This window comes from Ambystoma mexicanum, chromosome 12 (genome assembly GCF_040938575.1).
Source record: "Ambystoma mexicanum isolate Mex_15411 chromosome 12, UKY_AmexF1_1, whole genome shotgun sequence".
Lineage (NCBI taxonomy): Eukaryota > Metazoa > Chordata > Amphibia > Caudata > Ambystomatidae > Ambystoma > Ambystoma mexicanum.
The window spans coordinates 1,235,888,048-1,235,912,804 of record NC_090936.1 but is presented as its reverse complement, the minus strand read 5'-3'; the positions used below and the strand labels follow the sequence as shown (position 1 = coordinate 1,235,912,804).

At 46.1% G+C, this 24,757-nt stretch overlaps 1 protein-coding gene across 1 annotated transcript in view; it reads left to right on the top strand.

The window, feature by feature from the left end:
• The window catches only part of STAB2 (stabilin 2), a 1,783,079-nt gene that overhangs the window by 979,154 nt on the left and 779,168 nt on the right, over window positions 1-24,757 (top strand). Inside the window, exons 44-45 of the mRNA XM_069629923.1 lie at window positions 2,457-2,531; window positions 14,682-14,801. Coding sequence (XP_069486024.1) covers window positions 2,457-2,531; window positions 14,682-14,801 — 195 coding nt within the window. The remainder of the gene's footprint in view (window positions 1-2,456; window positions 2,532-14,681; window positions 14,802-24,757) is intronic.

Sequence of the window (24,757 nt, the reverse complement as noted above, 5' to 3'; positions counted from 1 at the left end):
ACCGTAGAAGCCTGGATGACATCCAATTGGATGTGTCTAAAGGAAAAATAAAACTGCGATATTGATTTTTGGCTCACGACAGGCACTTGCCAAATTAGGACACAAATATGAGACCTTTCAGATCAAGAACTCCACCATCCAGGTCCAAGAAAAGGTCAAGACTCTGGGTATCATCTTGGAAGCCTCACTAAATGCAAAGTCGCACATGAGCAATGTCAATAAAAGCTGCCAATATTATCTATGTCTGCTCAATCACATCAGACCATTTGTGAATGAAAAGAATAGTGCTACCATTGCCAGAGCTTTTATTCTATCTAGGCTGGATTACGGAAATGCACTGATGTTAGGAGCAACCAAGGGTTGCATCGCAAGATGTCAGATCATTCAGACGAGTGCAGTGAGAATTGTCGAGATGAAAACCAGAAGGGAGCATATAATCTCAGACAGAAGAGCCCTGCATTGGTTGACAGTTAAAGAACGGATCACGTTCAAGGCCATGACCATAGTCCACCGATGTCTCTATGGGCAGGCTCCTGCCTACCTGAAAGTTCCCATTTCCCCATATATACCCGGCCAATCGTTAAGATCTGAATCCAGGGGTCATATCACTTGCAGGGCGTTTAAACGCCCAAATGGGCTAGGTAGATCCTTTCCAAGCATGGAATGGACTGCCGGCTGTAGTCAAACTAGAGAGAAATTACCTAGCTTTTCGGAAGGCCCTGAAGAGTGCCATCTTTAAATAGACACAGCAGATTCCTCAAGGTTTTGACTAAGTAGCACCTGTCTGTCTCGTTACTTTGTATATTGTTCCTAGTCTAAATGTACGCGCCCTGATGCCTGTGGGCTTCGGAGCAATATAAATGAATAAATAAATAATAATATCAACGCATTTTAGGACGTATTTATTGGACACCTGTGAAAATGAATAGGAAAGGATTGGCAGATACGGACCTGTGTTGGGGGTGTAATTGTTCGAGAGGAACCTTTCAGCACATGCTTTGGGAGTGTAGTAGAGTATTAGATTTTTGGAAGGATGTTCTGGATCGAGTTGATTTGGTGGTAGATGATTTATCCCTCGAACTTTTAAATCAGTTATATTTTTTTCAGCTGATGGTAGAAGTGGAAGTATATGTGGCTCTTTGGATTGGACTGATAGAGCGCTGTTGATGGCTATTAAGCATATTATGAAGGTGTGGAAATCTAGGAAAAAGCCTCATTATGAGACGTGGTTATCGGATAGGTAGACACTTTCGTGGTATGAAAAGACACAAGCGTTGAAGCGCGATCGGGAGGTTGAATATACTGAGATGTGGGGTTCGTTCAACAGTTTGTTTGATTAAAGTGTAGAACTTGCTTTATTGGTGTGTAAATAATATTGGGGGTGGGTGGTAGGAGGGTGTTTGTCTATTGTGTTGTTTTTAATGTATTTGTAATGGAGATGAGATTCGGGGGTGGGTTTCTTATAGAGATATGATAAGATGCTTTGAAATGAAATGTGCTATGTAATACCTGATTTTGTGGACTTTTTGCGAATTCACTTTTGCATGTATGCTCTAATATTTTATGATTTTGTGTAAAAATAATAAATAAAGTTGGAAAAAAATTATAATAACATCACCTCTCTTGCCTCCTCCACTGCCTACACCACCAAGCTCATCAACCTATCATCCAAAAATTGCCTAAGTCTGGCCAGAGCCCTCATAGGCAGCACATTGGATGACTGTAATGCCTTACTCAGAGGCACCTCATGCAAGATCATATCTAAGCTACAGCTCTTGCAGTGCCCTCAGAACTGCCTGATCACATCACACAAGCCAGAAGATATGCACAGTGCCCCCCCCCTCAGAGCGCGCCTTGACCTCAAAAACCTTGCTGCAACCACAAGACTTCCCCTACCTACCCGGTTCCCGCCTACATAAAAGAACGCTCTCTCCCTTCTGACTCCCATATTCAATAATAATCCCGCTGGTGCACCCAGGTTCTTGCTCACTGCCCCCTCCCTTTGGAACTCTCTCCCCCCCTCATTAGAGTCGAACTGAGAGTATAAGACTCACTGTACATCCTTACCATACAGAGTTATCATGGACTTTGACCTATTGCACTTATTTTAACCATAGTTATTTGCATCTGTTAGCCAATATTTCTCCTAGGTAACTGGTACCAGCGCTGTGATGTCTCAGGGTCTTGGGCGCTGTCAACAAATTCAACAAATAGAATAAATAGAAATAAATAAAAAATAAATACTCTCCATTGTGTGTCCTTGCCCCCTGAAGCGGCACTGCGATTAGCCTGGCAATGTAATAAAATAAAAATCAGATTGTGCAAAGTCTAGAGGGGAAACAGGTCTTTGGATATAAATAACATGTGGATATGGTTGACTTGGTATTGTTGTACTTTAAAACAGTAAAATGTTCATAGTTAAATGTCTATTTTTATTTTCTCTTTTCTTCCCACAGTCTGTGTGCAATTGTTTGAAAGGATATTCAGGAGACGGGAAAATTTGCGTATCCATCAACCCGTGTAGAACCTCAGTAAGTACCAAAGATCTGCTAACACTCCCACAGTGCTCACTCAACCTTCATGCACCCGCGGAGTGCACTCAGCCTTCATGCACTCACTGTGCTCACTCAACCTTCATGCACCTGTGGAGTGCACTCAGCCATCATGCACCCGCGGAGTGCACTCACCCTTCATGCACTCACTGTGCCCGCTCAACTTTCATGCACCCGCGGAGTGCACTCAGCCTTCGTGCACCCGTGGAGTGCACTCAGCCTTCATGCACTCACTGTGCTCACTCAACCTTCATGCACCCGTGGAGTGCACTCAGCCATCATGCACCTGCGGAGTGCACTCAGCCTTCATGCACTCACAGTTCTCACTCAGCCTTAATGCACCCAAGGCGCTCACTCAGCCTTAATGCATGCATAGTGCTCACTCAGCCATAATGCAAGCGCAGTGCTCACTTAGCCTTTGTGTGCTCACAGGCCCCAATCAACCTTCATGCACTCGTAGAATTCACTCACCCATCATGCACTCACAGTGCCTGCACAGCCATAATTCACTCACTGTGCTCACTCATCCTTAATACACCACAGTGCTCCCTCTGCCTTAATGCACTCTCTGTACTCACATCGCCTTATGTGCTCACAGACCCCACTCAGCCTTAATGCATACAAGGTGCTCACTCACCCTTTATTCACTCACAGAAGTCACTCAGTCTTAATGCATTCACAGTGTTCACTAACCGTCGTTAGGAAAGATTTCCATGTATGTGTAATTTTCCCTCCAGTTGTGAACCCCACAACCTTTTGCTGTTTTATGACCATCCTAGCTTGACTTTTGGTAGTGGAGCCCAGCCTTCTGCTGTACTGAGCTGGGCTTTTGCTCATTTTGTTATCGGAAAAATGACATGCCCTTAAGACAGTCAGTACTGAGAGACTTTGTTTCCCTTAGTCTTTCACTTTGTTGCTATTCTTTAGCAACAGTTTATTAGTGCACAAAGTACCTTACAGTTGTATGTCCGGTTTGGTAGAGCAGTCCTGCAACAGTTTCAATTTAGTGTCAATAGAAGGTTACTCGTCCGTCCTCCTGCAGTTTGGTACTGCTATGGGAGTTTATCTAAGATGAGGTATCCGTGGGAGGACACGATCCATTCGAATAACAAATTCCTTACCACTGGTGATGTTCTTTCTGATTGATGTTACCCCCATGGATTCCTCATTACCCGCCCCACCTGGCCCTCTTTGGCAGATAGTGTGTACACCATCTGTTCCGCTGTCCCTCAGCACACTCAGTAGCAAGGAAAAAGGGTGGAAGTGAGGTCACGAGGTGCGGCGCCTTGATATATATCTGCCCCGACATCATGTCCAGCACGTAGAGGTGTTGAACAGAGCCCAAGGCTAGCCCTATTGTTTCCAAATAACATCTTTGTGGATATGATAACATATATGAGGAATCCATGGGAGGAACATCCATCAGAAAGAAAATTACTGAGAGAAAAGTAATTTGTTCTTCTAATGGATTCCTTCCGACAAAGAATTCTCATCTACAATATACTCCCATAGCAGTAGGTATATCTGGAGGAGGGAGAAAAGCAAAGACACCACCTAGATGAGAAAACTCTTGAGGACTGCCTTGCCGAAGCGGGCGTCCTGTCCCGAAAAGCAATCCATGCAGTAAAGCTTAGCAATCGTGTGCAGAGAAGCCCACGTTGCTGCCTGGCAGAGATCCAGGACAGGGACCACCCTCTGCAGGACAGAAGTGGACGCAACCCCTCTGGTACAATGAGCTCCGAGACCCTCAGACACTTCTTTACCAGCTCAATTTTAGGATTCCGAGATGCAGAGAATGATCCACCTTGAGCAAGTCTATTTAGTCACAATCCTGCCAGCACATGCATCTGCATAACCATTAAAAGGCGGTTCATCTTTCCTGATGTCTCTCTTCCACAAGACATGGTAGCTGAGAGCCCTCACTGAAAAGATTCACAGCCTTGGGAGAGTGAGGCAGAGGAAAAAACACAGAAATTTGGTTCTTCTGAGGGAGAAGAAAATCCAAGACCACTTTCAGGAGAAAAGAAGGTCTTACCCTCCAACTTCACCTTCTCTTTGGAGAAAACTAAATAGGGAGGTTTAACTAATAACGTCTGGAGCTCACTTACCTGTCTAGCAGAAGTGATAGTTACCAGGAAAATCACCTCAAGAACAAGAATGGAGGGGTCCAAACGGAGCTCCCATTGCAAATGTTAAAACTAAATGTAACTCCTGTGCCACAACAACAAACTGGCGGGAAGATAACTGGTTACACAGACCCTGCAAAAACTGTATAACTGTTGGAACTGTGAAAAATGAGCCATGTTCCGGGAACCTCTTAAATCTGTCTGAGTGAAACTATCGATACCAGAAGACCTCAGGAGAGCCCCAAGATAGCTCAAAGTGGTCATACAGGAGGTCAATGCAAAATCCCTGTACAGTTGTAAGCCCTTGATCTAAGAACTGTGAGAAAGCAATGGAAGTGAACCCCGCAAATATTGAAAACGAATGTGAATGTGAAGGTGGCAAGAGTGAACCCGGAAGAGGGATGCTGATGAAAAGGGGGACAGTCTAAAGTCCCAAGAAAAAGTGTGTTGACAAGAGTGAACCCGTTCGAGGGATCTCCACTGGAACTGTTTAAAAGGACATTAAGATTTGTGAAGGAAAGAAAACCCATAGTGAACCCAGTGGAGGGAGGCTGAAAGTAAAGAGGGGTCAGCACCCGGAAAGGGGGACACAGGGGTGAAAAATCCTCACCCTAAATGAAACCAAGAAAACAAACTTTCATTTTGTTGAAGGAACTTTTTGTTTGTTATTTGAGTACATCAGGCCCTCGAAGGCAAGAGACTTTCAAGAGGAATGAGGCTTGTCCATCGACGGCCCTCAGTGCTGCAAGTGGAACTGTCATCTCATGCTGGAGAAGCTCGAGAGTGTGCTGTGCTCCAAGATCCCGCCTTACCCCGTGCTGAAAACGTGAGAAAGGGAGTCCCAGGCCATCGCATCCTGACATATTATTTGTGAACACTTTTTTCCACACCCTTTTTTATATTAGTTGTAAGGTTTGGCAATAGGTTTCTTAGTATAGGCAGTTTTTATTTGACACAATGCCACTAGCACTACCTTATTTTCATTTGATGGTCGACGCTTGCTCCCATCTTAGATTTAGGTTTAGATTAGGCATTTTTCTAACCAGCATACAGTTTAATAAACACGCTTGAACTGTGATCACTTGTGTCTGTCTTTACTGTTGCCACCATGATGATATGATGATGATGATGATAGGTTATTTATAACGTGCTTAATACCCAGACGGTTTCTAAGCGCGCATCAGGGGATCAAATCTGTGTAGCTCCATGTTGTCTTGCTTCCAAGGCGAGCACGTTGCCCCTGAGCTATCCTCCCACCCAAAATAACCATGAGTTCCTTATAAAGGGCAGAGGCGTTTCTCACATCCGGGATGGGGTAGTGAGGCCTCTAAAGGCCTACATACTGCGTCAGCAGTGACAGGGCCATCTGCACACACTAAGCCGCTTTGAGTTCTCCCCACATGTTTCCCCAGTTGGAGGGAGAATTTCCGAGCACTTGGCCGGGTTGAAGGAGATAACCTCCGATGCCTGGGCCTTGCAGCTCATTGAATTGAGGGACTGTCTACCATTTCTAAGAAACCCTTCAGACAGACCCCCCCCGCCCCACCCTTCATCAACAACTGGAACAGGAGCTCCAGGGAGAACTGAGAATCCTGTTATTGTAGGGTGCCGTGGCAGAGATGTCTCCGAGCATAGAGAATCAGACTGGTATTCTCGTTATTTTCTGGTACCCAAGCAATGGGGAGAACTCTGTCCCATTCTGGACGTTAGGACCATGAAGACGTTCCTGAGGAAGCACAAGTTCAGGATGGTGATGTTAAAGAAATTCTCCAGGCTCTGCAACTGCAGGACTGGTTGGTGTTGCTGTACCTTCAGGACGCTTAGCGTCATCTGCCAATTCATCAGAGGCACAGGTGATTTCTGAGATTTGTTATAGGAGACCCTCATTATCAATTCAAGGTGCTCTTCTTTGGCTTAACCTTCTTGGCCATGGTTTCCACCAAGCTGATGGCAGTGATGGTGGCGTCACACCTCAGGAGATCCATTATTCACATATTCCCATAACCGGGTGACTGGCTTATCCAAGGAAGGTCCCCAGAGCAGGAATCTACGCAGCTCGAGGAAACCTGCTCTCTGCTTCACCTAGTGGGCTTCTCCCTAAATTTCAAAAAGTCCCACGTCACACCAACAAAGAAGCTCCAATTCATCGGAGCAGTCCTGGATACACGGGTGGGGAAGGCTCCCCCCACCCAAAAGAAAGAGTCACCTGTGTCAGGCAAATGGTCAAACTTTTCCAGAGGCACAGCAGTCTTCCAGTGGCTTCCTTCCTACACCTCTTAGGTGTCATGGCTTCCAGCATTTTTCTGGTGCCAGAAGCCAGATTACGAATGCAATCTCTGCAGTGGCTGTTGAGTGATCAATGGTCCCAGTACTTTGATGCCATGAATGACAAGGTGTTGAGGTCAGAGACCAGCAACCTATCTTGGTGGGCCAGCAGAGAGAACATGATGATGGGGAAACCCTTTTTCACCTCTGTGGCCCCAAGTTAATTTCGTCACAAATGTGTCCTTGAAGGTTTGAGGTGCTCATTGTGGGGACCTGCAGGTGAGTGGCCTTTGGACACCAATGGAATGCCGGTGGCATATCAACAGGCTGGAGCTGCGGCAATCAGTTTGGCCCTTATGGCATTTGCGCCCTCCCTCAAGGCAAAACACGTCCTTGATCTGACGGACAACACAGTGGTTATGCAATACCTCAACAAACAGGGGGTGTTCTGTCTCTGCTTCTATGTAGAGAAGCACTGCAACTATGTTCTCGTATTGTGCTCCTGCCTTTCCGGCAACACCTTCAATGAAAACCCTTCAGGTCTCTCCCTCCAATTCGTCTCTGCTGCTTCCCAGTTGTGCACTACAACCGCTGCTGCAACTATCACATTATGTTTTATCAAAGCAGTGATTTTTCCCCTGCAACAAAGCCTTTTCCAATCCACAGGTTGTGAACGCCGCCTGCGTTCAAGTGGCAGCCTTCTACAATTTGCAACTTTTGCAGGCTGCTTATCTCATGAATGCTTTCTGCATTCTGGCATGAGAAATAGTTTAAGCACTTTTCCGTTTCTTCTTTCAGGACTTCTTGCTCCTTCAGTCTGCTTCTTATTCTGCTGCCTCCGCAACTTCCCTGATTCCAATAATCACGGCTACTGCTTCCACGAGCACTGCTGCTATGACTTCTCTCCCATCTGTTCTCTACTCCTCCTTTTATGAAAAGAGTGTTTCTTGTTCTTGGGTAACAACTAGAATGTTGTTGATACTTTTCCAGCTCCTCTCTGGAGGGCCTCCTCGTCCCAGTACTTATCATACTTATAACTGGCATTTTTTTTACTGGAATATATGCTGTGTTGTGTTTCACTAGTATCTCTAGCCGGGAAAGCAGACACAATGTTTTGAACCTGTCGTTTAACAAACATGGGAGTAGTGCTTGTTGTCCAAGACAAAGAGGTGATACCTGTAGGTTCATCACAGTACCCTAGGGGTCTTTGGATAATGGAATCTGTCGCTACAATGTTTCTTTTGACTGCTAAATTGATTGCGCAATATTCAGTGATGTTTCCAGGGAGTCTACTCTGGTACTCTACTGCTACTGTCCTTTTCACTACTCATGGGCCAAGTTAGGCTAATAAGACTGATTCTTGACATTAGGTATTGAACTGAATGCAAGGGATGTGATTACCTAGGCCCGCATAAGGAATTCCTAGCTTATGTTCAGGCTTCTTTAACAGACTGGGGACTCAAGTGCATTTCCTGATAGGTGATAAGTGGGGGTGACCCTATACCACCCTCTGATCGATCATCTTCTAGCTTAGGAGGGGCGGTGCTCAGTCCGCTTGGTCACCCCACGGGAGTCCTCAAAGGCAGGCAGAGGTCTTTGTCAAAAAATACACTCTGAAGTCTAGCAGCCAATTTCCTGCCTCATTACAGGTTGGCTAGTGCGGTAATAACATGGTGGTATTAACGTATCCTGGCACTTTACCACACCGGCCAACTATACGTTTGCCAGTGAGGTGCCGGAATGACCTCCAGCCAAGTCATTCCACAACCTTACTGGCAATTACAGGCCCTGGTAATACCATAAGAATCCCACATGGCGTCAAAGGGGACTCCATGAAATGGGGATGTACACCGTGAACCAACACTCGTTATCTGGCGCTAATACCACCGGACTGAGCGGCAGTAACGGTCATCCTGTTTTCCGGTATTCTGGAGGATTTACCGTCAGAATACCAGCAAACTTGTAATGAGCCCCAATATCTCACTCTTGCACACAGTAGTTCTTCAGATTGATATTATTGCCGTGATCGCCTTTCTTTGCTTAGTCTTGTGAAATGAGGCCCTTCAAAGAGCTATGTTCTATTCCTATCTGTAGCCACAATGCCAGCTGAAGAGAACAGGCTAGGCACAGTGGAAACTGGAAGGAAATAGCCTTCTGGGGGAAAAGACGATTCCGGCACAAAACCCCCCAAAGAATAGAGAGGCGAGGATAATGGTGAGTCTTTGGAAAATTTGTGAGAGGTTCCGGTAGTAGACAAGCGCCAAGACACATCAACAGCTGTAGAGAAGTCAAGTAGGTATGGTAAAGATAAGGCTGGAGGAGGTCAGCAGCATTTGAGGGAAACCAGAGCATATGGAGAATGCCACAGAAATATCAAGGTAGGGAGGTAGTAGAGGCAGAGAAGGCAGAGAAATTAATGGAAGGGCATGATATCATATGATATGATATGGCATTTGTAACGCGCCTATACACAAGTGTTTCAAGGCGCGACGAGGCAGGGAGGGGGGAACAGGAGGAGGACAGACAACGGTCCTACTAGGCCAGGTGTCATTCAGACCGCGCAAGTGCAGGGGTAGGGGGAAGGGAAAAGTGCAGTACAAGGTAAGTAGAATAGAAATAAATAGATAAATAAATAAATAGGGCCAGCTGGTGGCAAGTGCAAGGTAAGTGCAGACAAGTGGTGGGAAGGGGGGGTTGTAGAGATACAGAGGCAGTCCCGCAGTGCAGGGGTTGCCAGGGAGGCAGTGCAAGTGGAGAGTGGCTGGGCCCAGGACCGAGGTCGGTGAGAGTGGCCAAGTTTCAGATTCAGTGCAGAATTTAGTGAGGAATTAGCAGGGGAGAGGGAGAGAGAAAGCAGAAGCAAAGAGAAAGGTTTTGAGGTGCTTCCGGAACCGGAGATGGTTCTCCTCAAGTTTCAGGGAGGCAGGAAGGCTGTTCCAGAGGGAGGCTCCTGCCGCGGAGAGAGATCTACCCCCAGCTCGTTGCTTCGAGAAGCGGCTGACCCTGAGGGAGTTGGAGACGGATGAGCGAAGGGCTCGGGAAGGAAGATATTTAGGAAGAGAGAGTTGCAGGTATTTAGGCCCCAGGCTCCAGAAGGCCTTGTGGACAATGCAGAGGGTTTTGAACTTAATCCTCGCAGCCACTGGGAGCCAGTGTAGAGATTTCAGTCCTGGAGAGATACGGTCCCTTGGCTTGAGGCCAAGGACAAGTCTTGCAGTTCTGTTCTGGATGAGTTGCAGAGGGCGGAGAGTGGAGGCAGGCAGATTAAGATAGAGACTGTTACAGTAGTCCAGCTTCGTGAGAACCAGGGCTCGGGAGACAGTGAGCTTCTGGGAGAAGGAGAGGAAGGGAAGAATACCTCTAAGGAGGTGCAGCTGGTAGTGTGACTTCTTAGAGACGTCAGATATATGAGGAGAGAAGGAGAGTGTGGAGTCAAAGGAGAGAACAAGTGGAAAACTAGCATCTTACTGAGCAGGTAGCAAAGGTTGCAACACACTGGCGTGGCGCATCTTCGGATATTAAGCATGACGTGTGGGTGCCATATTGAAAAATACTAGACCGGCAAATGGTTTTTGTTGAAGGAGCGTAATGGAACACACATGTGTATCTGTTTCCATTGATGCCACAGTGACCATTGGCGTGCTGTGATATACACACACAACAGCTTGGTAACCCGGTAATACCTCCTAACCTGTTTACTGTTGCCACATGTTACCGGGTGACCCAGTAGGCCTGCATGATTACATGTGGACCATACCGTCAATCTCCATTTGACTTCATGGAGATCCGATGACTACCACATGTGATAGGGCTTTTGTGTGGTGGAAAAATCTGCCAAACAAAGCTGGCCGGAAAACGAGTTTTGGTAACGAAACTCATAATTTGGCAGAGCAATAAAATTATGATAATATAATAGCAATTACCAGGTGTTTTACCACTATCGCCCAACTTGTAATCTTGCCCAAAGAATTTTAAAAAAGCCAGCCACACAAATGCGCACAGCGTCAGAAAGCAACACAGGGACACACACTATCATAGGGGCACAGTGACACAGTGTCTCACAGCATTCACACAAGCATTCTCAAGCCCACAATTCACATGTAGTTATCGGAATAGATAGTCATAGACACACATAGGCACACTCAGGCACAGGCATGTCAAGGTACTACAGACACACATATGCACACATTAATCTACACAGAGATGTACATGGACACACAGGCAAGCAGGCACTGGTACACAGGCTCCCATACATAGCCAGGTCTCGGGATGATAGCTCAGGGGCAAAGCCCTCGCCTTGGAAGCAAGACGATGTGAAGCTACACGGCTTCAATCCCCGGGTCCCGCTTAGAAACCTCTGGGTATTAAGCGCGTTATAAATAACAAATTACAAAGCATATGGCCAAAGAAACATAGATACTGTTGCACGGTCACAAATGCTTGAAAACACACAGGCATACATATATGTACACATACAAAGACATAAAGGCACATGGGCGCCCATGCATGCTCAAACACAGAGACACATTGACACAACTATTTGAGGGCAAGCACATGCAAATACAGTAGATTTGACACAGGCCCAAAGGAACAGAAACACACAGGCATAGACCTGCACACTCTGGAACATAGACAAACAGGCACAAAGTCTCACTGGCACCTCCATCTCTAGCTGCCATCTCTAGCTGTCATCTTTTGACCTGAGGTTTGTGTGCAGCCTCTGTTATCTGTAGAGGTTTGTAGATGTCAGCTCCCAGTCTGCCCATCACCACCACCTCTGCACATAAAACCGTGCAGTTACCCTGCTCATAGGTAGATTTGGGAAGAGGGGAAAACAAAGGCTGAGGTAGGCTATCACATGTGAGCCTCACATCGTCCAGTTCAATTCGGTGTCAGAGAGTAGCGATAAAGGGGCAAGCAAACGCTGGAGGAGGCCATCACTAGTGAGCCTAACATTGCCCTGTTCAATTCAGCATCAAAGAACAGAGGGAAGGGGTGCAAGGAAAGGCTGGAGTAGGCCATCACCAGTGTGTCTTTCATTGCCCAGTTCAATTCAGAATTAAAGACAGAGGGAAGAGATGCATGGGTACAAGCGAAGGCTGGAGTAGGCCATCACAAGTGAGTCTTTCATTGCCCAGTTCAATTCAGAATTAAAGACAGAGGGAAGAGATGCATGGGTACAAGCGAAGGCTGGACTAGGCCATCACAAGTGAGTCTTTCATTGCCCAGTTCAATTCAGCAACAAAGAACAGAGGGAAGAGGTGCATGGGTGCAAGCAAAGGCTGGAGTAGGCCATCACCAGCGGGTCTTCCATTGCCCAGTTCAATTCTGCATCAAAGAACAGAGGGAAGAGGTGCATGGGTGCAAGCAAAGGCTGGAGTAGGCCATCACCAGTGGGTCTTCCATTGCCCAGTTCAATTCCGCATCAAATGAACAGAGGGAAGAGGTGCATGGGTGCAAGCAAAGGCTGGAGTAGGCCATCACCAGTGCGTCTTCCATTGCCCAGTTCAATTCAGCATCAAGGAACAGAGGGAAGAGGTGCATGGGGGCAAGCAAAGGCTGGAGTAGGCCATCACCAGTGGGTCTTCCATTGCCCAGTTCAATTCTGCATCAAAGAACAGAGGGAAGAGGTGCATGGGTGCAAGCAAGGGCTCGAGTAGGCCATCACCAGTGGGCCTTCCATTGCCCAGTTCAATTCAGCATCAAAGAACAGAGGGAGGAGGTGCATGGGTGCAAGCGAAGGCTGTAGTAGGCCATCACCAGTGGGTCTTCCATTGCCCAGTTCAATTCCGCAACAAGGAACAGAGGGAATAGGTGCATGGGTACAAGCAAAGGCTGGAGTAGGCCATCACCAGTGAGTCTTTCATTGCCCAGTTCAATTCCGCATCAAAGAACAGAGGGAAGAGTTGCATGGGTGCAAGCAAAGGCTGGAGTAGGCCATCACCAGTGGGTCTTCCATTTCCCAGTTCAATTCCGCAACAAGGAACAGAGGGAATAGGTGCATGGGTACAAGCAAAGGCTGGAGTAGGCCATCACCAGTGCGTCTTCCATTGCCCAGTTCAACTCTGCATCAAAGAACAGAGGGAAGAGGTGCATGGGTGCAAGCAAGGGCTCGAGTAGGCCATCACCAGTCGGCCTTCCATTGCCCAGTTCAATTCAGCATCAAAGAACAGAGGGAGGAGGTGCATGGGTGCAAGCGAAGGCTGTAGTAGGCCATCACCAGTGGGTCTTCCATTGCCCAGTTCAATTCCGCAACAAGGAACAGAGGGAATAGGTGCATGGGTACAAGCAAAGGCTGGAGTAGGCCATCACCAGTGAGTCTTTCATTGCCCAGTTCAATTCCGCATCAAAGAACAGAGGGAAGAGTTGCATGGGTGCAAGCAAAGGCTGGAGTAGGCCATCACCAGTGGGTCTTCCATTTCCCAGTTCAATTCCGCAACAAGGAACAGAGGGAATAGGTGCATGGGTACAAGCAAAGGCTGGAGTAGGCCATCACCAGTGAGTCTTTCATTGCCCAGTTCAATTCCGCATCAAAGAACAGAGGGAAGAGTTGCATGGTTGCAAGCAAAGGCTGGAGTAGGCCATCACCAGTGGGTCTTCCATTTCCCAGTTTAATTCAGCATCAAGGAACAGAGGGAAGAGGTGCATGGGTGCAAGCAGAGGCTGAGTAGGCCATCACCAGTGGGTCTTCCATTGCCCAGTTCAATTCTGCATCAAAGAACAGAGGGAAGAGGTGCATGGGTGCAAGCAAGGGCTCGAGTAGGCCATCACCAGTGGGCCTTCCATTGCCCAGTTCAATTCAGCATCAAAGAACAGAGGGAGGAGGTGCATGGGTGCAAGCGAAGGCTGTGGTAGGCCATCACCAGTGGGTCTTCCATTGCCCAGTTCAATTCCGCAACAAGGAACAGAGGGAATAGGTGCATGGGTACAAGCAAAGGCTGGAGTAGGCCATCACCAGTGAGTCTTTCATTGCCCAGTTCAATTCCGCATCAAAGAACAGAGGGAAGAGTTGCATGGGTGCAAGCAAAGGCTGGAGTAGGCCATCACCAGTGGGTCTTCCATTTCCCAGTTTAATTCAGCATCAAGGAACAGAGGGAAGAGGTGCATGGGTGCAAGCAGAGGCTGAGTAGGCTGTCACCAGTGAGTCTTCCATTGCCCAGTTCAATTCCGCATCAAAGAACAGAGGGAATAGGTGCATGGGTACAAGCAAAGGCTGGAGTAGGCCATCACCAGTGGGTCTTCCATTTCCCAGTTCAATTCCGCAACAAGGAACAGAGGGAATAGGTGCATGGGTACAAGCAAAGGCTGGAGTAGGCCATCACCAGTGGGTCTTCCATTTCCCAGTTCAATTCCGCAACAAGGAACAGAGGGAATAGGTGCATGGGTACAAGCAAAGGCTGGAGTAGGCCATCACCAGTGAGTCTTCCATTGCTCAGTTCATTTCAGCGTCAAAGAACTTTCTGAATAAAGTTCAGATTTCCATGTGCCAAACAATCTGCTTGCTAAGTAAAGTAGTGTAAACTTTACTTAAATGGTGTGTAGTTGCCTCCTGCATAATACTGCAGCATCAAATAGGCTATTTGCATAGTCTTGGTGTGTATGCTTGGGAAATAAAATAAAAGATGTAGAACATTAACTAAATGTCTTCAATAAACCAATTTTGCTCAATAATATAGTTTAAAAATATTATTGTTTCCATGTTCTTGTTAACTGACATTTTTTATATTAACCATTGTAGGTAAATGGGGGCTGCAGTTCGCTTGCCAACTGCAACCACACCGGACCAGGAGAACGAGTCTGTAGATGCAGAGAGAATTTTGTCGGCGATGGAATTACATGCCGCGGGACCATATACTATGTAATGTATAGTCAAAATATTTGTAACTACTGTTCTTTAAGCAAAGAGCACATGTATGCCGAGAGTGACAGACGTCTGTCTTTTAAAACCCAACAAGCAGTCTTTTTTTCTCTATGCCTTTTTATAGGGTTGCAGTAAAGAGCAGTATGGCTGTCATCTTTAATGATAGTCCAAAAATTACAAATGCAATTTTTTTTTAATGAATTTACCTATTGGTATTTATATGACTCTGAAATCCAAGGTCATGGAATCGCCAAACACTCGTGTACAAACTAGATTCCGGAGCAAGATTGACAAGAGGTGCTCCTAATTGGCTCCATGTGGCATGTGAGGTCTTACAAAAGTCCACTTAATAAAGACTGGAATTAATGGGCTGTTCGAGTTAGTGGATGTTTAAGAAAGGTTTGCGTTGTTCACAAGTACGTGGAGATTCTTGTCTGTGCTGCGATCACTTGGCCTTATGACCTTATGGTAAAATCTTCCTTCCTAGGGACTCAAAGAGATTGACAATAAATGTGTGACATTTCCTGCAGAGCATAAGGCTGTTTCACTGGATTGCATTCTCCTGCAGATTCCTCATCAGATAGATATGCATCCCAGCGTCAGCTGCTCGGAATTTTTTTCGACAGAGGGCGTAGTACAACTCGACTGTTGATCCCTCTTGACTCGACTGTGCCACTCATCGGCTCCGATTGTGACATCGCCCACCATACTATGTCACTGCTCCCCATACATCAGTTACTTTTTTCCACACACTCATCTCACGCTGCTATTCGGAACGCTTCTCGTGAGATAAAATTTAAATTTGACAAAATTGTCAGATTCGATCAACTGTCATCAAAATGTCCACTCTTAAGGCATCTGGGCTCAAGAAGTACCAAGACTGTAACTCCAAGATGTTGGTCACAGACCCGCATGGCATCTGCGTGTGATGCCTCAGTAAAGATCATGATATTGAGGATTGTGGCTCTTGTCAATAAATGAATCCCAAGCTGTTGAGTGAGCGATCGGCTAAATTAGCACTCAGGCAGCCCCACTAGAAATCCCGAGCAAGATCAATCAACATGTCGTTGGGCAAGAGACCAAGGGCCCCACTTCTGAAAAGGAGGACAGGCATCAGAAAAAGGAGAAAAAACACGATTGCATGCATCATCCTCGTCTTCCCATAAGAAGAAGTGATGCTACTGATGCAGGCATGACTCAGATTTATCGGAACAGCACGGTAAAACCTGCCCAAATCCAGGCGCGTCAGAGGCAGAGTGGGGGACTTTCAAGGAGCAAATGCTCCAAATGTTTAAGACTGCCACAGCTGGTATGACTCCGGTCTCGAAACTAAAGGCTCCCATGGAGCAGTTGTGCCCAGAGGTTCCGGCGCCAATATTGCCAAATCGATTCCAATGCCCTTGAGCTTGACCACGACTACTGGAAAGCCGGCTGTTGTGCTAAAGGGCCATATGTTACCAGCGCCATTAGCGCTAGTGGAAATGACACCCTCAACATCGGCGCCAACGGTGATCGTTCCTTTGTCCCCAATTCATGCTTAATGATTTTTGACACAATGCGGTCGATTTTCGATGATAAGCGGGACCAGGTGCATTTTGGCTTTGAGCCTATGGGCGAAGGGTCTGATAGAGATTAATATTTGGATTTGGTTGCCTTTGCTGAAGGGCTCCATGATGCAAGTGGTCTGGACTCATCTCCTGACCTTGAAATGCAGCAAGCCGCTCCTTATGGGCACCCTAATGCACAGTACTGAAGGACTGTTGAGAGAGTGGTTGAGGCCATTGGTCTGGGTGCCCCTGCGAAGCCCCTTTCGGCCTATGACCTCACAGATATCCTTGGCAAAGGCCTACAGACGGAGATGGCATTACCCTTTACTGCTGCCATTGCAGACCCGATTTCTACTGTGTGGCTGAGTCTTTGATCCACTCAAGCTGTCAATTTAGAGCTTACCAAAATTACAAGCCGGCAGGGGGGATTTGCTTTTCCTATCTTCTCACCCAATGGCAGAAGGCCTAGTGGTGCAAGCCGCTACCTTGACTTCCAGACCAGCCATGTCTACCTCTAATTTGCTGACACATAAATTAACTGATAACCTAGCTAAAAATATTTTTGCCTTGAGCAGCATGGCCCTGAAGGCAGTGAAGGAATCCTGTGCGTTCGCAAAGCACTCCCACGGGCTGTGGAGTCTTATAGCAGAAGCAGCAGAGCACATACCTGTTGGCGAGATGAGGGATGGGTTTCTGCGGATCGTTGGCGATGGAAAAGAGGTGGCTTGTCAAGCACTGCAGTCGCACCTGGATACTGCAGATTGCATGGGCTGGGCAATGGGGTCTCCTACTGTTTTGAGAAGCTCAGCCTACCTTCACTAATCAGGGTTCTCACCGAATGTCCAGTCTAAGCTATTGGACATTGCTTTTGATTGTGAGCACCTGCTTGGTCCAAAGGCTGATGAATCCCGGGAGAAATTCAAGGATTCTAATCTAGCTGCAAAATCGTTCTGCCTAGCTGTGCAGCAACCTGTAACGTAATCCTTCCGCTTCTCCTGTAGGGGAAGAGTCAACAGGTTGTGCATTCTGTTTGGAAGGAAGACACAGCTCCCACAAGCCAGGCAAGGGCAGAGGTGTTTCTTGTGTCCCGGTCAGGGCAGGAGGGCCTTTAGGGACCAGCAGGCAGCAGCAGCTGCAGCAGGGTCATCAGCGCCTACTAAGCCGCTTTAAGCCACTTTGAGTTCTAGCCACACATTTCCCTGGTTGGAGGGAGAATTTCCGAGCACTTGCTTCAGTAGAAGGAGAGAACACCCGACCCCTGGGCATTGCAGCTCGTCGAGTGGGGGTACTGTCTACCATTTTTAAGAAAACCACCAGACAGATTGCCTAGCGGAACAGGAGCTTCAGGAAGAGCTGAGAGCACTGTTATTGAAGGGTACCATGGAGGAGGGGCCACCCGATCAGAGAGGATTGGGCTGGTACTCTCATTACTTTTTGATACCCAAGAAAGGAGGAGGACTCTGTCCCTTCCTGGACCTTGGGACCTTGAACAAGTTCCTGAGGAAAGAAGTTCAAGATGATGACGTTGAAAGAAATTCTCCAGGCTCTGAAGCTTCAAGACTAGTTGCTGTCGTTGGATCTTCAGGACACTTATTTTAATGTTCCGATCCATTGGAAGCACAGCCATTTCCTGATGTTTGTCATCAGGGACACTCATTGTTATTTCAAGGTGCTCCCCTTTACGTAACCTCTGCGCCCACGATATTCACCAAGCTGATGGCAGTGGTGGCGTCACACCTCAGGAGATCCGGTGTTCACGTATTCCCATACCTAGACGACTGGCTGATCCGAGGAAAGTCCCCAGAGCAAGAATCAATGCAGCTTGAAGTAATTTTGCTCGCTGCTTCACAAGTTGACTTCTCCCAAATGTTCAGAAGATCCACGTCACACCAAAAGCTCCAGTTCATCGGAGAAGTCTGGGTTATGTGGGTGGAGATGGCATTTCCCCCCAAAGAAATAATCTTTTTTTATGTGTTTTTTTATTTTATTGTAAAACTACAGTTCAATATACAATATCAAACTTATGTTACATTAGATTAACATCTTGATCAGTAGTAGGGTCCAAATCAACTTGGTTATCTCAAATGTCTTTCCTCTATAAGATTCATCTTGCTACTTTGCGTGAAGTTACAACACTGGATTCATCAGCTTTTTGGGGGCATCTGAATCACCTGAAGTTGGATTGACCCGCAGAATCATGTCGAGAAAATTAATCAAACTAGATGATAGATTGATATTTCTACCAGCAAAGACATGTTCCCACCAGTCGTCCACATCATAAAGAGGCGGCTTGAACTTGCTCAGATGTAGTTCGCGTTGAGCACTCAGCATAGGACACGCAGTTATGAGATGCTTTAAGGACTCGACCTCCGATGCGTCGCAGAACCGACATTTGCTGTTACTAAGTTCCTTAATCTGCCGAATCCATAGCATTTCTTTGGTGTGTAAGGCGTTTAAGCGAAATCTTAAGAACTGGCTCCTATGGTGGCGTGATGGGCAATTCGTAAGATAGTTCAGTTGATGGTGTAATTTCAAAGGGCCTCTAGAGGTGGGCAAGGAAGTCTTGAGAGATAACCAAAGGTTGTAAGTTGAGATCCAGTACCATGCTTCCAACTTTGTTTTGGCATGTTGTGGACGACTAAAATGTCTCGCTGATGTTTGCATCAGCTATTATTACTTTTAGTTTATTCTTCCACGATGTTAAGAGAGTTGAGTGTGAGCAGTCATTTCCGTTAGTAAAGATTTTGTACGCTGGAATTTCTGAACCAAGAGGCATTTTTCGCAAGGTAGAGAGCGATTTCCAAACATTTGTTATGTATAATGAATTTAAGGCCAATTCGTATCTTAAGGCGGTGATTGAGATGTAATTCGGGAGGCCCAGGATGCACCTCCAAAATTTTCCTTCGAGTCTATACCATAAACTACGGTCAAGATTCCAGCCTGATTCACCACTGAATGTGAGTGCAGGGATTACTTTCTGCAGATAGAACATTATGACCGGAGCCATTGAGAATTTTCCATATTCTTTATTAATGTTGGCTCCCTGGAGGCTCAGAATGTTAGTTCTGTCCATTGAATCACTAGACCAAGCGGCTTCACAAATGGAATCATTTATCAGTATTCCCAGATAATGTATTGACTTCACAGTGGTTAAACACTTGTTTTCGATGACCCATGGGAATTGATTGTCTTTTCTGGAAAAGCTTTGCCCAATACACATGATCTTGTTTTTTTCTGTGTTTAGGGAAAGATCATTTGCGATTAATCGTTTAACCGGTGTACAAGATGTTGTAGCCCAATCTGTGCTTGATCCATCAACACAATATCGTCGGCGTAAACCAGGCATTTCAATAGGATTCCATTGATCTTTGGCAGAAAACAGTGGGCGACATCCAACCACTCGGGCAAGTCGGCAAGAAACAGTTTGAAAAGGTCCACTGTGAGTGGGCAGCTCTGCTTCACTCCTTTATGAGTTTTTATTGGTGGAGTGAGATCGCCTTGTGAATTTACTCTTATTTGAATAGACGTATTAGAGTGTAGGGCGATGATTGGATCGAGCAGCTGCTCGGGGCAATTCCACAAGCGTAGTTTGTCCCATAATTTCCAATGGTTGATTGCGTCAAATGCTTGCCGCAGATCAACGAAAGCAAATAAGACTTTTTTCTTTGACTCCAAGGCTGGCAATTTCAGGACTGTCAGTAGGGTGAGATTAACGTCCACACCCACTTGCGTCGTAAAGCCAGTTTGACGACTGTCCGTTTTGTCCGCCTCAAGTGCCCATTGAACTAGTCTTTTACGCAAGAATGCAAGAATGAACCAAATATTTTGCCAATTGTGTCGAGAAGGGCAATAGGCCGGTAGTTGGCAGGATCTGCTCTACTGCCCTTTTTAAAGATTGGAACCACAATTGCTTTAGACCAGGATGTAGGTATTTTCTTGCTGATCGAGATCTGTTGAAATAAACCTTGGATGGAAATAGTCCAATGTGCTTTATGTTTTTTTAGCATTAGGTTAGAAATTTGATCCGGGCCAGCAGCTCTCGAGTTCTTTAACTTTCCAAAAGCACATTTGAGATCTTCATACGAAGGTGTAATATCCCAAGCAATGACTGAAGATGCTGGGGGCGTACTTGAGTCAGACTTTGGGTTTTCATAGATCGATGTGAAGTACTCGCACCATGCTGCGCTTGAGATTTCATTTCAGATAGGGCATGAGGACTTACAACTGCCATGATTCAAAATTGCCCAGATTTCTCGTGTGTTTTTGGTTATTAATAGCTTTAACATAATTTCAGCACGATTTTGGTCAATTTGTACTGAATGAGATCTTAGCCAGTTGCGATAGAGCTGACGCCGTTCTTTGACTTTCCTTGGTTTGACGCCTTGGTTGTTCGTTTCTTTCTTAATCGGGCATAGGTCTTTTCTTAGTGCCTTTTTCGCTATGGCTATTTCATGGCAATATATATGTTTTGGAGTAGCCCCAACTGCTCTCGAGTTTGAGAGTTTCAGAGTAAAATCTGCCAACAAGGGTGCGTATTCAACATTCTGTAACACCGAGAGTCTATGACTTAGATTTTTAATTAAAGGGCCAGTTGTTGAGAGCCTGTTTCCTGCAGCGTTTGCTGACCTATGAGGAATGTATTATTCAGGCGAAATACAACCTTCTTCCGTCCATACAAGCCGAAGCATGTCGTGGTCACCTTTGATAGATCCGTCACCATCTGGCAGTGTCGCAGAGAGGGAACATGAGACCAAGTTTGGCCTCTTGGAGCGACTGTGTTGTCTGACAACCGAGTATTTATCTTAATGTGAAGATCATATTTAAACCAGCTGCAGTTGAGATCGCCGCAAATAAGAACAGACAGATTATTATAATTGAGAAAAGTTTCATCAATTAAAGTTGTTACAGTGTGTATGAACGATGTTGCAGAAATCATAACAGGATTCCAATATCCATGAATTATTAGCAAGTTAGATTTGGGGTTGGACGATGTTATTTGAATCAAAGTACTCTGAACAAATGGATTTGGATTAGCAGAGGCCAAATGTGTCCACCAGTTTGGAATTCTCAGTAGAGTTATTAGGCCTGCAAAAGGACGACCCTTGGTGTTTTTTCTAGCTGGATTTGTGAAGATAGTAAACCCATCACGGGTCGGTGGATCTCGAAGCCATGTTTCTTGTAGACAGATTGCAAATACATCCTCAAGAGGTTCCGTAAAGTTGTTGAACAAATTAGTAAATCCTCGAGTATTCCATGAGAGCAAGGTTAGCTCACGGAGTGGGATAGTTATTCATTGTTACTTTTGGGAACCATTTGTTACATTACTCTCATATCCGCTTCTTCCTCTATTGGCCTGGTGTTTTGAATTCTGATAGCTTGCTTGTGAAAAGGATAAAGATTTTCGCAAGATCGATCGCCGATCAGCAATTTGAGACTCGTCGCTGTTAGAAGTTTTCAAAGAAGTAGTAAGGTGAGGCGCACGGTCAGGTTCCACGGTGAGATCAAAACAATACAACAGGAGATCTTCATTTGCCTGTAGTAAAAGATTTTTCACAGCCGCAGAAGATATGTGGAGTAATACTAAGTCGGAGGTCAATTCAGTTATGTAATCCACAATTTTGATGCCGTCAGATTAAATGAATCGAAGTTGCGGGATACAGGCAAATAGTTTTAACACATTTGCTCGATTTAAGTTGACCTCGTTCTCGTCTGGATGGATATTTTGTAGCCGAAGTTTCCATAAACAAAGATTTTTGGGGGGATTTAAGTGTGCCCATGTGCTCTGGATGAGAGGTGGACACCAAATTTCCTCTGGTTCAAGGTTTGTTTGGGGTTTAGCTTGGAACTTAGTGTCAAAAGTTTAGATTTCATGGGATTATCACCATTTTGCTTTGCTGTAGCCCCAGGTTGAATATTGCGGGCAACAACGTTTACAGACGTCTTTCTTTCATCAGAAGATTCAATCGGAACTGCCTCTTTGGCTTTGAGTGACTCATCTATGGAGTTCTCAGAGTCAATAGAATATGTTGACAGATTACATAAATCAACAGAGTTTTTGAGACTAGTACTGGTGGAGCTGTTGTTGCTGGAATCCACTCGCTGACGTTTAGCTGATTTCTTAGGTGGGTGCATAGGAGTTCCTGTGTCACCCATTGAAATTAGAGTAGCAAAAGTTGCAGGTTGAGTTGAGTTCAATTTTCTTACAAAGAGGCTCGTTTTTTTTGACATAGTTATATTTCTTATGAAATTTTTCACGTTCTATCAAACATTGTTCTGTGACTCGTTTTTTTGACTAGGTTCTTTTGCTTTTTCTGTAATCACACGTGGCATTTTTTGATCATGATCATTCGTAATAGTTTTGGCAGGACCATTGAAAATATTGAAAGTATTTGCTGAGTTGCTGTCTTGGCCAGATGCTTTATCATGCGCAGAAGAAGGTAGTACTGGTAAGGAGATCTCTTGTGCCAGAGGAGCATTACTGCTCAGACGGCTCGATCACCTTCAAATCGATCAGATGTTCTTGTGGGGGGAAATAGAGCCGGGGCGATAACATCAGCAGAGCTAACAGGAGGGACCAAGCTGTTTGATGAAAGGTCACCATTTGTAGGGACGCCTTTATAAGATGAGGCTTTTGCTCATTGTTGACGCTCTTGCGCATCCATTTTACAGCTTCTAGCAGACTTTCAATTAATGAGTCATTTTGGCAATGATGCCGAGCAGCCAGATAGATTAGCCTTTCTTGCCATCTCATTGATTTTTAAGGCGTCCTTCTCTATCTGTTCTTGCAAGAAACCTGTGAAGCAGTCTATTTTTTCCATTTTCATAGCCAGATTTGAAATCGCTGCTCCTTGGTCGCAAATTGTAATCACCAGTGTCAGGAAAAAGGTTGAGCTCTTCCAGAGCCGCAACAACCTACAGGATTCCTTCCTCTGCCTCTTAGGCCTTATGGCATCCTGCATTTTTCTGGTGCCAGAGGCCAGACTGTATGCATTCTCTGCAATGGCTGTTGAGGTACCAGTGGTCCCAGTACTTCAATGCCATGAAGGCCATTCTCAAGGTGTCGAAGTCAGTGGCCAATGACCTACCTTGTTTGTACAGCAGAGAGAACATGAGGATGGGGGAACCCTTTTGGCCTCTGTGGCCTCAATCCCAGGTTGTCACGGATGTGTCTTTGAAGGGTTGGGATGATTACTGCAGGGATCTGCAGGTGAGCAGCCTTTGGTCACCAATGGAATGCTAGCAGAATATCAACAGTCTGGAATTGCCTGAGATTAGCTCTGATGGCCTTTGCGCTTTCCCTCACGGGGACACACAACGTCCTTGTTCTCAATGGCAACACAGTGGCCATGCAATACCTCAACAAATGGGAGGTGTTTGGTCGCTGCCCCTATGCAAGTGGGTGCTGTAACTAAGGTTCTGGTTGCTGGAGAACCAGATCTCCGCTTCAGCTGCTTATCTGACAGGAATGGAGAATGGGCTGGCGGACACTCTGAGCATGCAGAACAGTCTCACACAAGTGGAAATGTGCCAGGAAATTTCCAAGGAGATCTTTGCTTAGTGGGTTACCCTGACAGTAGATCTGTTTGCCACAAGGTCCAATGTGAAGTGGAGACAGTTTTGCTTGGGGGAATTCCCAGTGAAAGGTGTACTAGGGGATGCGTTCCTGGTGGAGTGGGTCTTTGACCTCCACTATGCCTTCCCTCCGATACCTGTAATCCCGTCCCGTAGGTTCTTAGGAGGTTGAGGAGGTTTCAAATCATTGTGATCTTGATCACCCCGGATTAGGCAGGAAACGTGGCACTCAGAACTCCAGGGCTTGACCATCTGCCCACCTCTCTGGTTGCTCAGAAGGCCACACCTCCTATCCCAGTCAGAAGGTTGTGTATATCACCCAAAGCCAGAATCCCTGAACCTACATGCATGTCTCTTGAGAGGATGGGATATGACGACTGGGACCTCTCGGAAAAGGTACTTGAGGTGCTGCTGCCTACCATCTATGAGATCTCTGTACCTGTGCAGATAGAGAAGATTTGAGGTGTGGTGCAGGGAACGTAGGATAGACCCTATCGCATGTCCCACCAGTACAGTGATGGAGTTCCTTCTGTTGCTAGCCTCATCAGGCCTTCAGATGGGTATAGTCAAAGGCTACTTGGCAGCTTTGTCTGTTTTTAAGAGGTCTCTCGATCAAGGATCTTTCTTCAAGATCCCGGTTATGACCCATTTCCTGAAGGGCCTTGTAAATAGGTTTCTGTCTTCCCTGTTTGTGGCTCCAGACTGGGACCTGAACTTAGTTTTGGCATTCTTGATGACAGCGCCATTTGAGCATATGCATTAATGTCCTCTCTGGCTACTTACGCTGAAAACAGCTTTTCTAGTGGCAATAACACCAGCAAGAAGTGTGAGTGA